The 18,302-nt window shown below is 32.5% G+C and overlaps 1 protein-coding gene across 5 annotated transcripts in view; it reads right to left on the bottom strand.

Annotated features, from left to right (window-relative positions):
• Window positions 1–18,302, bottom strand: part of LOC119068853 (partitioning defective 3 homolog) — a 62,418-nt gene that overhangs the window by 8,642 nt on the left and 35,474 nt on the right. For 2 of the 5 annotated variants that reach the window (XM_037172679.1, XM_037172676.1), the window contains exon 1: window positions 4,452–5,216. The exons of 1 other annotated variant lie outside the window; for it this stretch is intronic. In XM_037172679.1, coding sequence (XP_037028574.1) covers window positions 4,452–4,613 — 162 coding nt within the window. In that variant the 5' untranslated portion in view covers window positions 4,614–5,216. Of the gene's footprint in view, window positions 1–2,671; window positions 2,889–4,451; window positions 5,218–18,302 lie in introns of those variants that run through there. 2 more of the 5 variants (XM_037172674.1, XM_037172678.1) reach the window with 2 other exon arrangements.

The following is an 18,302-nucleotide window of genomic DNA, read 5'->3' as shown; positions in this document are numbered from 1 at the left end:
AATGAGATTCTGCAAACTATAAACATTCTGGCAGGCTAACATTTGCTAAATTGTTCCGCCTTTTTACATTCTTTGTGAACTTCTAGTATGAAAACTCAATTGAGCTAGCAATGTACACATAGCAATGCGAAAGAGGCCTAAATTTAAATTGGGTCCTTTTCACGTCCTAAATGTAGCTAAAGTAACTTGTCAAAATAAATTGCTGGTTACAGTTAAAATGCACATTTTTGCTGCATCGAAAAGGTCGCACAATACAACAACAAGTTGCAATTCAAACAATTCTCGAATTATAACTTGAGAGACTACTATCTCAAGTACAAGAGCAAACATACTGTACCCGGTTACTCACACGAGTCTAATCATACTTTAGGCGTCAGTTAAACTATTACATCCATCTATTGCAACGTGAATAAATGAAATTATCAAAATTCAAAACTTTATTACCGCATAGGATCGGTATGAATTCATCCCATATCAAATTTGTTCGTATTCTTATTCAGGTGTGAATTGATAAACGAATAAATTTACCTTCAATGAAGAAATCAGTTTGAACATGAACATTCATGATATTTAGACTGGAGTGTATTACATATCGTGTATAAATCGAATATTGGGTGAAATTTATTTTCTATTGTTGTTCTGTGCACACAGCACACAATGATTTGATTTTAATTTTATTTAACAAAGAATATCTAAAAATTATTCAAATTACACAGTACCACGCAGTATAATATACTTTATTAACATGTTATATATCGTGGTTCTATCTAAGAGAACACGCCTTCGAAATTGTATTATATTTCGTTCGAGAGTCTATTATTTTATGGAGATCATAAGAAGTTGTACGCTTTGAATGCAACAATTTTGAAGTTCTGTGTTAATTAAATGCACATCGTTCGTAAATCGTCTTTTGACGTACATAATTTTTCACAATGTTATCTAGCATGTGCGTTAACAGTGATGCATTACTTGGCTAATATCTTTTTACAACCGTAATTGAGTTATAAATAAAAGTAAGATAAGCACTGTAGCTCAAGGAGAAAACAATTAGTGCAAAACAATTAGAAATAAATAAATCAGTACGTCCTGATTGGAAAGTCGACTAACCTGAACTGTAGTTACACACCTTTTACAACAGAAAATTAGCGCATTAAAACAAGAATGGAGGATACTACAACTGAATTATGAATTTTTTTTAACTAGTTTCATTGGGTAACTGGTGCAAAGCCACTAATGGGTCTAATGTGTGTTTGGGAAAGATACACCAATCACAACCCCATAATTATGTTAAGACAAAAAAAGGATATTTAGTTATTGGGCTCTGTTTACACGACCCTGAGGCAGTATTTATAAAGCATCACAATGGCAAACCGGTGCACTTTTGTTCAACTTCTGTTCGTGTGTCTGATTTGGACAATAGTTGTTCTGTACCGGATTCGGATCTTTCACAACCGCAAAACGAGAACAAAAACATTGTTGCATTCTGTGTTATATCCAATTCGATAACCTCGTCACAACCGAATCTACGCTGTGACTATTCGCACGCGCGTGCGAATAGCCATTTCACATTGGATTTGACTATTCGGACGCGCGTGCGAATAGCCATTCCACTCTGTTTTAGACTATTCGCACGCGCGTGCGAATAGCCATTTCACGTTGGATTTGACTATTCGGACGCGCGTGCGAATAGCCATTTTACATTGGATTTGACTATTCGCACGCATTAAAATTTTTCTACCAAGCCAAAATGATAATTTTTTGAATAAAACTTCCTATCAAGCATTTTTTTACAGAAGACAAATTTCTTGGATTTAATTCTGTTGTTAAAAACAACCAGTTGCAATCGGATAATTGCACATACACATTTTCAACAGCATTGAAACGAAGAGGAACTGATAGTAGTGTGAGAGCGAAAACTGAATTCAACGAAAGAAAGAAGATGATAAGAATGAGATGAAAGATCTGGGTTGGATTCTTTATCACGGTTGGACTAACTCAAAGCTGCATAACTGTACCTGGAGATCAGTGCATTGAACAGAACTGAAAATGTTTTAAGTAAAAAAGAAAAGTGGATGTAGTGTAGTATCTTAGTACGCATTATGAATTTATACACGTGTATTTATGGAATACTACCATTAAAAATAGGTAGAAAATATTTTTCGATCAAAATGTGCAAAACCTCAACATTGACATTTAACACAAAAAAAATTCTTTCGAAATTATTCGACTGACACATCTAAACAAACTTGTGCAAGTGTCTCAAATTTACTTCAGGATTTCGAATTCTACTAAATAACGGAGGGTCATGATTTAGATAAGCGACAAATATTTTCTTGAGCTCTTGTTCTTTTTAAACCATTCCAACACACTCAAAATCTCAAAATTGGTTTACAGTTACAGAAGTTTTATATCGTCGGGTGCACTCTTTTGTAATCTTGTTATATTCGTTTTTTCCATAAGCAGTCCCTTCCGCGTACGAATAGCCGGTACTCGTTGTTTTGGATACTCGCACGCGCGTGCGAGTAGTCAAATGGCTATTCGCACGCGCGTGCGAATAGCATCAGCCTTCAATTTATGCGCACACAAATAGATGCATACAGTCACATGACATCGGTGTAACAGAGAATGGCGAAAATATTGTGCCGGAATTTTTTTTAATTAACATACTCACTTCGGTAGCCTTTTCGGAGTGTTTTTTTAACAGAACCTTATCCTGTGACTGTGTTTGCGACACAGCATCGAGATATTTTTGTAAATATCGATTGGCTCGCATGATTATTTTATTTACATGTAAACTATTGCAGAAAACCGCTTCAAAAATCCCGGGTAAACAATAAAAAAAAACGTTGACTATATTTTACGTACTCAAGCAGCTATAAACACCGAATGTTTAAACACACAATTGTGCAACGAAATATCTTATATTATTATTTTAAGCTTTTAAATGTTGATCATAAATTCACGTTACCGAAACACTTCAAAATATAATTTCAATTTTGTTTTATTGAACGCGACAGTTAAAAGAATGGAATTCCGTTGAGAATTTTTTTTGTGTTATTAGACAACAAGCAAAATGTTAATATCATTTGGGTTAAAAATTATGACTTCGTACCGTACGCTGAGAAAATATGGGTGATTGTTTCACCACACAAATATTATACGAAAAATATACGCAAAAGTATGAGCAATCTTAAACACAGAAGAAAAAAAATGTTAAGCAAGTTGATGCGAAAGGAACTTTAATTTTCCATCACTATATGTAACTATGCCGAGGTTGGCCTGTCTGTATGAAAACAATTTTTCTTTTCCATTTTATTTAAGTTAAAATACCAAGATAGTGGAAACTATTTTTGAAGCAATATTCTCATAAAGTAGACCAGTTTGTGGTGGGACATGTCTCCATTTCGACAATTTTTATTTTTATTGAAAAAACTTAAAACCTTCACTACCGCAATGTCTATTATGATTGCAGAAATATTTAATGTTTGTTTATTGAAACAGAAAAGAACGTATTTACGACACTTAAGTTAAAACATAAACCCTATGCATGTGTGCGGCAGAATCGTCTATAAAATAAATCAAATTCAAATGGTGCTTTTATAGCGTCTGAATTACCTTCGGGTACTGTAAAATTAGCCATAATACCGCTACGCTATTCTGTGAGCTTTTGTATTGTGCACATACTTGTTCATCATTTTTTTTATCTTATCTTTGAAAATTGCTTTGTAATAATAGGAATGAAAGTTTACGAAAACAAATTTAGTAATACCGTCCGTTGCAGCACACCTTTTGATACCGGAAAAGTACTTGTCTTGTTTACCCAATATTTTGTCCAGAGTAGTTTATGTATTCGTAACTCAAAAGCAAAACTACGCGAGTGGACCTATGGACATTTTCATAAAGAGATCCAAATTATCACGAGAGTGGAATGATTCAATTCGTACTGCAATGGAAATAAGCTAAAGATTGATTCTGTATTTATAGGAGAACCTATGTTTACAAATACAATACAAGCAGTTCAAAATTCTGTTGTTTATAGTGTTTCAATTAAATTAAACTTTACTATAAAAGTTAACACGATATCGTCATGGAACTATTGATAAAACTCCTAATCTGTTACTTGTAAATGACACATTTATCTGGAATAGTCCAATACGAATTAATCAAACAAAAATGCTCATCGATAAGTGCGAGGCTAAAAACAAAAACAAAATTAACTGTAATATCCGTCCACTCAGTTCCTCTACTTCCTAAAGACGTAAATAAACACATTACGTAAAATTTTTAAAAATACCATTTGTGAGATAAGCGAACCGATAAATTAGCCGAAATATTATTCGAATGACAAAAATAAAAATCTTCATTTAAACAAAATATCCAGGTAATTTGTTAAGCTACTTAAGCGAAATTGCATTACTGTTATAAAGAAATTACATTTAAGTGGTCATTACCAATGCCGTTTTTCGTGGTAAAGTCAACGAATAACTTTTATGTAAGTAGGACGTATGAGGAATTCCCTTCTGTTTATGATGAACTCTGTATGTGTGCCGCCATCCGAATATTCCAGTTATTTTATCAGCCAATGCCGGACATTTCGGTGGTATATCGAACATATTTAATCACTTTATCGTTATTAAAATATCACGTCATATGGTTGGTGTTTTTAAAGCTTTTTTTTAAATGATTTTATTATTTTATTTAAATTTTTCCATAGTTGAATCGTTACATATCTAAAACAATTTTTTTTGCCAATAAATATTTATTGCTGAAATAACAGCTGAGACTCGACTAATTCAGTCGTCCACACAAAATAAATATTTTCTTCATTTATGCAATTTTAAAATTTATTTCCTTTCACTAAGTTTGCTTGTGTTGTTGAGTGGTATTTTTTGCATACCTTTGCATTAGCTGTGAAGGCGAATCTGAACTGACGGTATTCTCTTAAATTGGGCTTCAAAACGTCAGTGATTTAAGAGTGATATCGCGAAATCTTCGAATAATTTGTATGGAGGACAAATTCAACACATCTGGATTTTTGACGAGTATGGTACCCATCGAATCCTTGCTTCATTACGAGTTCAACGAGGTATATCTCGCCTCTCTCGGAATTGTCGTTTTCGTGGTAGAGCTGTTTGAAAAATCAGTGGTTTTCAGAAGGGCATTTTTTCACACTGATTATCTCGGGTAATAAGGGGTCCACTGCGACTTCGTTCAAATATTAGAGGATTGTAGTGGTAGACTAGACCGATCAGATAAGCTACCAAATACGTCGGGCTGTTGGCTTTACTGGCTTCAGTGACTGTATTAAGAAAAATTTTCTCTGACTAATAACGGGTGCGCCCATCAGCAAACCTATCGGTTTAGGGTTCCATTGGAAGGCTTAGGCTAGGTACTTCCTAAAAATATAAAAACTTAAAAACTTGTGCTGGAGGGACTATTGGCTGTAAGAGATAGGGTAATTTCTCAAATGTCAACTAGTACTCCAAAGATATTTCGACCGGTTTGTCGACCAATTTCATTTTTTCAGCTTAGAGATGCCTTATTTATTTGTCTAAAACGGAAACACACCTTTAGAAAGCAAAAACTAAAACTATACTCAAATTCGTCAAAGTTTTCGTTTTGAGCGATGTTGTGTTGGCGCTTAATTCTAGAAATTAGGTTCCTTATCTGGCTAACTTCCAAATATTCATCTGCTTGAAATAATAATTTCCGCCATACTCTTCAAAAATCCCGATTGTTCGAAGTTTTGGCGAAATGACTCTTAAGAAAAATACCAATTCGTTAGACTAGGTGATTTTGCGACATTTAAGATTTGTGCGAAATTAGAATCGCGAATCGTTTTTTTCGTAATATTTATGTATCTGCAGAACAATTTGGTTATACACGAGGCGAGGCGAGAGTGAATTAGTATCCTCAGCCAAACAATCTACGTAAGATATTTTATTCGCTAATAATGATCAATTTAGTAAGGAGTGAAAACAATTCCATTTGATTTTTATAAAAGAAGACAGGACACATTATCAGAATTACTGATAAACCGGCGATTAACCAATGGTCAGTCGAAGTTAGTCGTACCCCATCGGATAAGACTCAAACGTATAGTTCGGTTTGGAATTACGACATTATGTAAACTCAAAACTCAATACCACACAAACAGAAAATTCTTCCCAGCAGGATAAGAATCTGTTTTTCATAAATATTCGTCTGCGAATGATTGAAATAGTAAACGGAAATGTAGTTGTATAAATGACTGGTTGGAATTAATATTCCCAAAAAGGTCTTAACAACAATTTCAATTTTGAATAACAAAAAATTTGCATTTAATTTTCCCCATATGAGTCTCCCTGAATCATTTTATAAGCACACCGGCACCATACAACTGCTTATTATGCCTGAGAAAGTGACAAATGTGGTAACAGTTCAGCACATCGCCCGATTATAGTTTTCAAATGCCGATAATAATCTGAATTCACTTTATCTCTTGTTTTTTTTCTAACGAAATGAATGAAACCAGTTTCCCTTCGAATATGCTTTTAAATTGTTGCTATTAAATTGCGTGAACTGTTCTATTACTTAACGGATGCCTAACGAAAGATTCATTCAGGTAATTTATATTCGTGTAAATTGAGCTCAAGCATTTCGAAAAAATGAATATCAACAATGAGATACGTCGTCTTTTTATTTAAATTTGTGTGGTAAAAAAATTTGTTTCTATTTAGGTCTGTTAAGGGAACACAGTGATTTTTTTTTTACAATTGAACAGCACAGAGCTTGAGAGTTCTATTTATTGCACATGTAAAGAATATACTTTTCACTTTCACTTTGTTTAAAACTCTCCTCGACAGAATATATCAAATTGAAATAATACTTTCAAATGGCATCAATCACTCGAATAGAAGTAATGAACGAGGCGCGGTTTTGACAAGTGATTTTCACGAGGTAAACCATAGATTTTCTTAATGAAAATGGCAAAGCCAACAAACTCGCGAATGTTGAGTCGAAAAGAAGAAAGGAATTTTTCTACGTATTCGCTATGATGATTACATGGTGTTATCAGTAAACGGTTGAATTAATTTGAAAAACAAAAGATTTATCAGAAGATAAGAATTTTATTTTTTTAATTTAATAATGTTCACATAAAGATTCCCCAGCCATAGGATCATAAAATACGATTAATTCCGAATTTCCTTTAATTTTTTTATATTTTTATTTCTTAGATAATCTTTGAGTACAATATTATGGCATAACGGGCAAACTGAACCATTGAAAAACAATCGCGCAATATAATTTCTTTATTTAATATTTTTTTAAAAATTAAAATATCTCATCGATTTCTCTGTAAACAAACCGTACACAACAAACTAATAATAATATTACTTATTTTACGAACTTATGTGACTTGTGAGGCCACTCACTCCATTTCTTGAATTTACATTTGAAATGAAGAAAAAAAAACGAAGAAAGAAAAGAAGAAAAAAATGACATGTGATTGTAAACTTTCATTCATGACCACACGATGTTGAACACCAAAAGCCTGCTTTTAAATTATACTTTTTTCTTTCTTATTTTAATGAATAGACACATATATCTACCAGAAATTTTATATTGTTAGTTAAGTTATTATTATTGAACGATTTGTGTCATCGACCTTTTTGGACAATATAAGCAAACACATTCGTTGTAAGTTGAAGTAAAAATATTTCATTATTTTTTCTCTCACTATTTAAATAGAAAATACGATTGGTCATATAATGTTGCATCAACAACAGTGTAGTAGCAGTGCAGTTTTTCTTTCACCGAGAATCGAAACACTCTCTGCGAAAACGAATTACCGCTTGGGTAATCGCGACATATGTATTACTGTTGATTGCATACAATGTGCACATTACAATTATCATATTGTTGAAAACGATAACATACAATTTTTAGTGAAAAGAAAATTTGAATTAGAAAGAAATTGTTTTCTTGACAAAAATCTCGTTACAGTGCACGAAGCGAAGTAAGTCTTTTTTTGGTATCCAGAAATTGCATTGTCTTAAATACCATCGGTATACCTTGCATGTTTATACAAACATGTGAATAGTTAAATACAGAAAGAAGACACGTAATATTAGCGAATTATTGGAAAAATGAAATTTCATTCATTTAATTCAGCTTCAAATTTGCAAAAGAAGTTTGTATTGATAGCCTATTAGAAACAGAGTTAAATGAACAAAATTAAATTTTTCTAATAATTCACTAATGTGACACGTCCCTTTCTGCATTTAACTATTCATGTATCGTCATTATACCTGTCTTAATTTTTCGTTCTAAATTTGTAACGAATTTTAGGTCGATTGGATTAGCACGCTTTTTTTCGGTGTGGGATGGTCTAAATGTTTTTTTTTCCGCTTACATTTTTTTAATGTAAAAGATCCAATGATACTCGAAATTGATGACAAACATAATTTATTACCGAATTATTACTTATTAATCACATCAGTCGAAGTAATTCTAATTGCAATGTCTGACCGAATGCTAAACTTTACATGGATAATGATTGAATGTGAGAGTATAATTAAACATGTTCAAATACGTTTAACGGAGCGGTTCTTTAAAAAAAAAAAAATTCAACGAAAACACGAATCCAGATTGCAGACTGTTTAATTAGTCGTTATTGTGGACCAACTGAAATTAATTGGAGCACAAATCAACGGCTCGAGTTTTTATAAAACATCGTGAATTTTAATCGGAAACTTGCAATTAGTTTTTTTTTTATTATTTTTCATAGTTCATTACCCCATTCATCAGTGATGTAATAAAAACGGTACAATATTCATATCGGGACTATTGGTTTCGAAAAGCATTTCGTATTGCATATATAATACACTGTATTTCGGATAGGTGTCAATCAAACTGTAATTTAATTTGATTGGAAGCAAAACAAATCACACGAAAAAAAAAATTGTCGAGAAATATTATGAACATTACATTAACACATGAGTGGTATAGAGAGGTATATAATGAAACTTTTAATGCGAAAAAAATATAGATCTCAGGTGATTGATACAAATCGTCTTCGTTTTTATAACTCAGCAAGAAAATTCTATTAGCCATACAACCATCAATTATGATGATATTGAAAAAAAAGAAGAATATGCGAGCCAAGCCATTTTGCTTCTAGCTATCTTTGCTGTTATATAAAAAGTAATTTTGTTATTGGAATTTGTTTAGTGTTATGCGCAGTGCATAGACGTAGATCCTTTCTCTGATTACAAAAGTTAATAACAACAGAACAAAAAAAATGGTCAGAAGTACCGGTTGACTGTTAACAAATAAGTACCCGAACCGGAAATCGGTATACATACACACAATGTAACGGCTCCATAGGTTGAGGAAACTATTGTCAATAAGGGTGATTAAGATTGAATGTCTCTTCTACATCAATCAATAGATTTGAATCCGTTCCACTTTGTCGACAAATAGTTTACTGAATCATATTTTTGATGAACGACACATTCTTCTAACATTAAAATTTGATAAAAATTAGTAGCGGTAACGAATGTAATAATAAGAGTAGGGAATCGCTTTCAAATGGGCGAATAGTCCGTTCGGCTGATAAAAAGAACAAGCATACCGGACCGAGAATAAACATCGTATATACTTAACAGGTACAACTTCATTTTGCATTAGCTATGTACACAAAAAAAGATAATAATTTCAAATTCATTTTTTAATTTGTACTTCCGTTGAAGTGCTCATTGTAAGTGAAACACGTAGACGAACCTTATTTGAGTCTCTGTATATAATATACCTGTGATCGCACGTAAATTATGCATTTGTTATTATTCATCAATGTGCAATTCGGTTATTTGCTCATACATTTTCTGCTTGAAAACGCTTCTGATTTAATAAATGCTCGACCGAACTTATTTATGGTTGTAGCACATTTATTATAGATTTCCCAATTAGCGACAATGACATAATTCAATTCTATGCCAATGACTTCCGATTTTTACCTATCCATATTTCGATGTATTTACATACGTCAGAGACCATAAAGCGTCGCAGGAATTGAAAATTTGCATTCAATGTTTCTAAGAAATCCGTCCATACTTTTCCGGCTTCAGTCAGAACAACTATGGTGGAAATATTTTTGAAATGATGTGTCTCAAAAACTCGTAGACACGACGAGAGGCTGCCTTATGATCTCAATAAAACTGCTTAGATCGAATCTTATCGTGGTGTCATTTCTAGATTGGATCTTTACTTATGGTTAAATAACTGAGTCTAGTTCGTATATCAGAAAGTTTAGGAGACAGCCCAAATCGAAGATGGCATTTCCATTATACTTCAACAAGGATGATCAACGAATGATGGTAAAGATCATTTATCTGTCTCGAATCAAGTGCAAAACTGTTTATCTCGATATAACTGTTCTCGACTGATAAAATAGCGTATGAACACCTCTGGCCAAAATATTATTTTGACACTTTAGATTATGTATCACGCCTTCGGTTCAGTACATAACTTCCAAACCGTCAAAACAAACATTTTGGACAGAGGTGCATAATCTACTAATAAAGAAGTCAAAACACGATATGTTGAGATTTCGGACGCTATGATGTCTTCACTATATTCTGTGACTTAGATTTTCTGCATGGAACGATACTAAGTGTTTTCAAAAATATGCTACAATTATTAACACTTTATGGCGGAAGATGATTTAACTGAAATGACGACCAATGGTTACGCGTTATAGGTGAATAAAATAAATATTTAAATAATAAAAAAAATTACGAAGAAAAAGCAATTGCAATTGGAATAACATGTTGAAGTATAACAACAGCCCTGCGGCCTATTAGCATTTGTGGCATTTAGCTGTTAACTTAACATGAATCTTGTATTTAAGAGCCATATAGAATTACAATCCATGATTGGGTAAACAGACCAATTTTCGATTGTAGAGTATACAAATGGAATATAACGGCACTGGCGTATCTTTGCTGATTTTTCTTAATTTCCATGGATATTAAGAGAACATTAAGCAGTTGGTTTAATTCTGCTGTAAAACGTTTTTTTTGTGTGATAAAATTTATTGCATTGAACATTGAATTGGAAACGTAACATTTATATCTCACGCGCTTTAAATCCGATAGTTTCATCTTATAAATTAACTGAAGTGTTGTGTGAATAGGTACACTAAATATGAGCATGTTTTGTAATCTTTCGAACAATAAACAAACCATAAACTCAATAAAGTCATGCGAAAAAAATAATTTATTTATGAAAGACATCACCCTGTGATTTATTCAAACTTGACAATGCAAGACTTGCGTATGTTATTTATATGGATGGATAATTATTAACACATTTTTGTATTTGCATAAGAAAGATAGAGAGAACTTTTAAAAAATGTTTTCATTAAAAATGATGACATAACGGACGGAGCAATCATTTTAGTTATAGTCGAAAACCATAATTTCTTGACAAATTTTCGAACTACTTGAGTCGAAATGTTAAACCGGCATGAAAGAGCTGGTAATGAACATAATGTGAATCTGACTCATTTTTCAATGTTGGGCTCATGGTTGGCTTGGCACAATTATTAGAGAAATGTTTCGAATGATAATTTCAACTAAACATCAATTTCGTCGTTGTAATCAAGAAAAAACTGATCGAAAACCGCCAACAAAGCATAATATCAAGTTTTGATCCATGAATACGTACAAAATCAAAAATGTTATACGACAATAGTAGATTACTGTCTTGCTGGGACATTTTTTGTTGAGGGGTGTGGAAAAGTTGTATTTCGAGAAGAAGGAGAGGAGTGCATCCCATACGTTTAAACAAAAAGTATCACAGCAAGACAGTATTTTGTGACCAGATAATGCGAAAAACCGGTTTCGAGCAAGACAGTAATGACGCATTTTCTGGCCGCAAGACAACAAAAGTCCATTATAAACTAAACAACGCCAAAACATTGAAGGTTAGCACATATTTTAAACATCGGTTTACTCAAGCACTTCGCAAATCCGTTGTGTTATGTGTGATCGGTTGGACAAAAAAAAACAACGTTGATATACATCACATCTATGGTTTCTGATGTGTTTCAAATCGAAAAATGGGTATAATGTCATGAAAGGTAAAGTGAATTGAATTCCCATTGATCAGCTGACAAAAGTTGATGTAAATTGTTTTGCTTGGTAATTACAATCGTGAAATGTTACAGCGTCGCAATGAAATTTTTTTATTGTTGAATTTAAATGCTTGCCGTTTAAAGCTTATTTTCAATTTGTTTTGTAAAAATACATTTTCGTAGTTCATGTTTTTTAAAAGTGTGTTTTACTCGAAACACAATTTATTATTTAAGCTTCAACAACATAGAAACGTTCGGTCTTTTTGTGAACAATTTGTAAAACATTAAAGCATTTATCCAGCAAACTAATGAAAGGAAACAAATTAAATCTTTTTGTTGTCTTGGTTGAGTACTCCAGCGTTAAAGCATCTACTGTTCCGAAATAAATTCGTGAGAAAATGTTTTTCATTGAACATGGAATTTTAATTTAATTTAAAAATTTTGCTTTTTTTTAGCAAAATAAAAATGTTTGACAGAATTACTCAGGAGTGACATTCAACATCACTTCATTATTAACCGAGCACAATAAATTTCTTTTCTCTTTACCAGAAACGAAACTCAAACACTAACACGATGCTTAACTTAATTGCACAAAAAATCCGACAGTTTTTAATTACTGTGTGTCTTTGGAACGAATTTACTTAACTTAACTTAAAAAAACAGAAAACAACAGACAAAATTTTCGAACGCACACACAACCGGCAACCTCACGTCAAAACGGTTCGTATTCAACTAAACAACTATACATAATTTTTGAAAGAAAACTTATCCACTCGATATCCATTCACTGTGAGTTTAACGCTTGTAGTACATAAACTTTCGTTGTATTGTTCGTTCTGCTGAGTTGGTTTGGTTTTAGGATCAGTTTCATTCATTTGAGCAGCGCATTTTTTTTTCAATTTTCAAATATTCTCACTACACTGTGAAGAAGTGTATAATTGAAATTACTTTGTTTTAGCGTTTTAATGTGATGTCAATGCAGTAGCACCATATGCATTTACGGTAGGTATAGGTGTATTATGTATGCCAATTAACACGTACATCGTACCTACGTTCGAAGCTTTTTATTAGTCACCTTATATAATTATATCTTAATTATAATAAGAATGCAAAATCTAAACTCTGAATTTTGCTTTATGAACTGTCAGTAAATGACTCGTATTTTATCATAGTATCATATTTAGCATGATTCTTATCATATGTTCATGTATATATACACAGCACATACGTGTAAGTAATGGGAAGACGAAGAACGAAGTGCATTTGACTCTTAAACCTTAACAATACATTTTTTTCATGCAGAAAATTAATGACGTCGATTAGCAACATATAATAATATAAAAGAGACCCATTTGCAACAAGACCTGCAGAAGAAGACGAAGAAGTTAAAAAAAAATGTTGTTGAAAATTTCTCTTTGTATCTAGTGTACTAAACTGAATTTGTTTAGATATTATACCTTGGAAATAGTAAAAATCTGTAAATCATTACAAATGTGTACAATGAAAACATTTAACGTATTTTTTGTTAACCGAGCATAGGTTTTTGCTGTTACTTTTATTTTTTATTGCTCATTATCGCTGTTAATCCATATACGTTGCGTTATATATTTTATGTGCTGAATAATAAATTCTCAGGCGCAATAAATAGGTTTTATATATTAGGTATGTACCGTAAATTAAACATTTCTTTGTAAGGATTTTTTTCTTTTAAATAACAAAATGCCACAAAAAGATATTATTGGAGTTTAAATCGTTTGAATTTATGCTCCCTGGAGGAATAAGACAGACGATGATGAAGAAATGGTTAAAAGAAAATTGCTTTTTATCAAATTAGTAACATTTATCAAAGGCTTAAGTCGTCAGTCATGTAGCCATGTCATCAACGGTCTATATCAATCACAATCAATTATCTTTTATAAAGAACCAGTGATCGCTCCATTTCATTGTAAAAACTTATATTACCACCCGTCGCGAGCAGAATTGATTCGAAAGCAAAGTTAGTCTAAGTTCAAACCGTTCAAACATCCGATATGCTGGAGGAATTTAAGATGAATATCGAAATTTTCGGTTCAATAGCCGATTATATTCGATACGAGCCAATGAAGTACACACGAAGTGGTGGGTATGGATAAACAGATAAAACTAGGTTTGAAGAGACCGAAAACTACAAAAGAAACTCGAAGGAACTAACAAAAAACTAAATTGAACTGAAAAAAAAATAAGGAAAACCGAAAAGAAATTGCACACGGTAGGTTTGAATAAAACTTAAATAGAGTCGCGACACCACCTCTGAATTTTTTTCGTGTTCAGGTTGAGGGACTACACGAAACTGTATTCAGTTTCCGGATCTGTCCGGCCGTTTCAGAGAACCGGCACACGTGGCCGTGCGGGACCCACGAGTCAATTTAAATACAGATTGTTATAGCACCGGATAGTGGGACTAATTGTAAGTTAATTCGTGTCAAAATTGCTTCTCTCAACAACCTGGCCACGGAGCAACTGCCAGCTAAAGTCGAAATTTCGACGTTTTTGAATGATGATATGTCTAAGACGAAAAATGTTTTAAACTCTTTGAATGGCGATATTGGTAGAGGATTTCATGCTATATTAAACGTTGAGAATGTATTTTACAAAATTTGTCTGAATTGTACAATATTTGAAAAAGTTTATTTTCACCATCCTCTCGACGAAACTTCAACTCATCTGTAATACACAGGTAGACCCTTCTTGTATCAAAACAATAATGCCTGATCAGCCTGCAGTCTTAGCTTTACAACGATACCAGCCTCACAACAAGTATCTGCTACGACATTTTGTTTGCAGCAAGGTTACTCTACAACAAAATTTTCAATTTATTATCTATCTTCAAGTACCCGATGCTTTAGTATGAGTTGAATTGTTATCCATTCTTCATAAATGAGTGGTTTAAGTTATTTGACGCATTTCTTACATTAATTACGTGTATCTGTAGCCGGACAGATCCGGAAACTGAATACAGTTTCGTGTAGCACTCGAGTCCCTCAACCAGAACATGAAAAAAAATCAGAGCGGGTGTCGCGACTCTATTTAAGTTTTGTTCAACCCCACCGTGTACAGTTAACACTAACCTAAGTGGTAGTGGTAGTGGTAAAATAGTATAAACGCAAACACGTATAAGACAGTGAGGTTGAATGAATGGACCAGCTGAAAAACAGCTGAAACAAATTGCGTCATAAAAACTGTGTAAAAAACTAACTGAAACTGAAAACAATGGAGTTTTGAATGATTGAACTAAACGCGCCAGGTTTCAACGTAACTTACGTTTATCCCTCGAGTACACATCAACCGGCGGAAAGAATTGGTAGCACCAAATTGGCGTCGCCAATGTTTCAGGGAGACAGTTCCTTTTAAACACATACACAATTGATCGTTTATGAACCAATACTCCAAAAAAGTTTGAATTCTTTAAGAAAATATCATCGTAAACATTCTCACATTGAAGCTGTGTGTTGCAGAAAAAGAATTTTATCCTTTACAGATATAACTTCAGATAAAATATTTTTTTTTGGTTACGTTCTTGCCTCAATAAAATCCATTAGAGTCCCAATTACAATGACTTCTTATTGCTTATTGTTTGACAAAAAAAAACGAAAGAACAAAAATCCTGCATTCCACTGGTGATCCCAATCGACAGAGCGAACTCATTCAATTTTGGATTAAGCGTTCACAGATTATTATTCTACCCGACCCTCGACGCTAATTCGAAAAAAAAATAATGAAATATCTTAAAGTATGTTTAAGCCGATAGCGCGCGCATTCGGTTCTCTCTCCCCGTTCACATCCTTTGATCGTATTTCATTTTCTATAAACTATTCTCTTTTCATGTCATGCCCTTGCAACGCATAGCTTAATCCGTGTACCAACGAACCTAATAACAACACTAAGACATAACTTTCATGGATACAAATGTATTCTATACGTAAAATATGTCCATACGTAAGATACAACTATACTATACGTACATCTAACAAATAAATTGGTTTTTAATAGGGTCGGCATTTTTATAGATCAAAATAACCTGTTTTGGTATGCATTTTTAATGTTTCATGTAAAATAACGATAAATTCTAAAATTTTAATTATACTTTGAGTGTGTTTACGTTCTTTTATAGAGTGCAATTTATATGTAGAGTTCTTATTATTTATATTTTTTTACTTTTTTAGATTGAATGAAGATCTGTTTTAGATATATGTATGTATAATAATAATGTTATAAGTTTTAAATAATATTTTTTGTAGTGCAACGTTGCGTAAAAACGCGAATTTCTTGCTTGCAACATTTCCGAGTTGTATAGTGCACTGCGTTTTTTTTTATTTTATTTTTTCCTTCATCGTACATGTTTTCCATTTTTTGTTGTTTTTAGAGTTCATGTTATAAAATCGACAAAAAAGATATGTACAACAAAAATGAAGAAAAAAAACCTTAAGTCTTATGTCGTGAGATTTGGAACAATCCTATTATTAATTATGTAGAACAATATATAATATACACACCGACGTATACATAAAAATATGTTATTTGGTTATGATTTATGTTGTTCAACAGATTATGAATATATACGTTTACTATTCTTAATATATTAATGGTATTATTGTAATGTATTCGTTTCAGATTATTAAATTAAAAATTGAGATTATTATGCGTTCTTAATTCACTGAGCTTTATGAACGAGAATCAGTGAATCTGTAGAATTTTGTAAGAAAAAAGAGTCTAACATTAAACTGATTGAGGTAATTTATCATAGTTTCTTTTCCGTATTAGAACCACAAACCTCACACATACTCATCCTATTCAATTAACTATAAAGCAAATAACAGGTCCACCACAGAGTTCTAGTCGTGAAGTGAACAGATTCTATGAACCGAATATTTTATAATCAATTTTGAGTATTTAGTGAATTTTTGTGAATATTTTAGAGCGTTGAGTATTTTTTGTCAAAGAACTTAAATTTGTAAGAATTTGTAAATTATGGAGAACTTTTGTGAACTTTTGACCATTCAAAGTCTTAGAATACCACGGTGAGCTTCAAAAATAAATAAATAAAAAAATTCTTGAATATTCAATTTGACTGTACAAAAGAGTAGGTAAGGTCGAGACAAAACTTTTTCATTTCGGCACAAGTCAATCTTGACAGTAAATTTAAAAAATGATTGAGCAATTACTCTACGGAATGATGCTAAAATCTATACAAATGCAATTCCAAAGAATTTGAGAAATTTTTGAACTATTGAGAATTTGAGAATTAATTCTTAAATATTAGGCTCTGGAAAAGATTTTCTTTATTTTTACCGAAAATTCATGATCATTTTACATGTGATGAGTATTAACATATTTTATAATTTGTAAACTTCATCTAGCTGATTGTTGGATGGGCCTGTTCCAAGAATGCTGGAAAACCTTTCCGTGTACATTTTCAAATCTTGTCTTTTGACACTTGGCGTCAACATTAGAGTATCTACTGCTGTAAAAATAGACTGTTTCTATGGAAATGTACTGCCTCCATTTCCATAGTAGGAAATTTAGTTCATAGAACAGGTACTCATATCATTTTAGTTGAACTCAGTATTGCAATGGACATGTATAGACAAAGGTCAATAAATGTGATGATGGACTCTATTTTCAGTGCTATGTACAAATAATGGATTGATGAGATAAGTTCCAAATCCTATTAATTATATTTAACATTCTTGGAATCACTTTATCACTATTTCGTCAGTTAAATCAAAAACAGATTAATTTATGGGTCGAGTATAGCGGTTTTCATATGAAAACTATCAACACGAGGCGAAGCCGAAGCCAGCCTACATTGCGTAATATTAAAATCCATTTACAAACCGCTTTGATCGCACTACTGTACAATATTGTGCATGCAATTATTTGTGCGGTTTGTCGCATTCTTTTTATACTTTACAGAACTAGCTGATTGTGTGAAGTTCATTCTCGAAAAAGTAGAGACACTAGAAAAGCTGCTATCTGACTTGTTTCGAAGTCATTCACGTCTTCGATTTAATGACACGCATAACTTTCGCTTAGGTTTTACTCACTTTCATTCTAAATTCAAAAAAAAAGAATCACTCCACATCCATTAATAGAACGTTTCACCGTCAGCATCATACTACAGAAACATAATACAAATCGTAGCGTT

Source organism: Bradysia coprophila (genome assembly GCF_014529535.1).
Source record: "Bradysia coprophila strain Holo2 chromosome X unlocalized genomic scaffold, BU_Bcop_v1 contig_20, whole genome shotgun sequence".
NCBI lineage: Eukaryota > Metazoa > Arthropoda > Insecta > Diptera > Sciaridae > Bradysia > Bradysia coprophila.
This window is presented reverse-complemented; position numbering and strand designations above follow the sequence as displayed.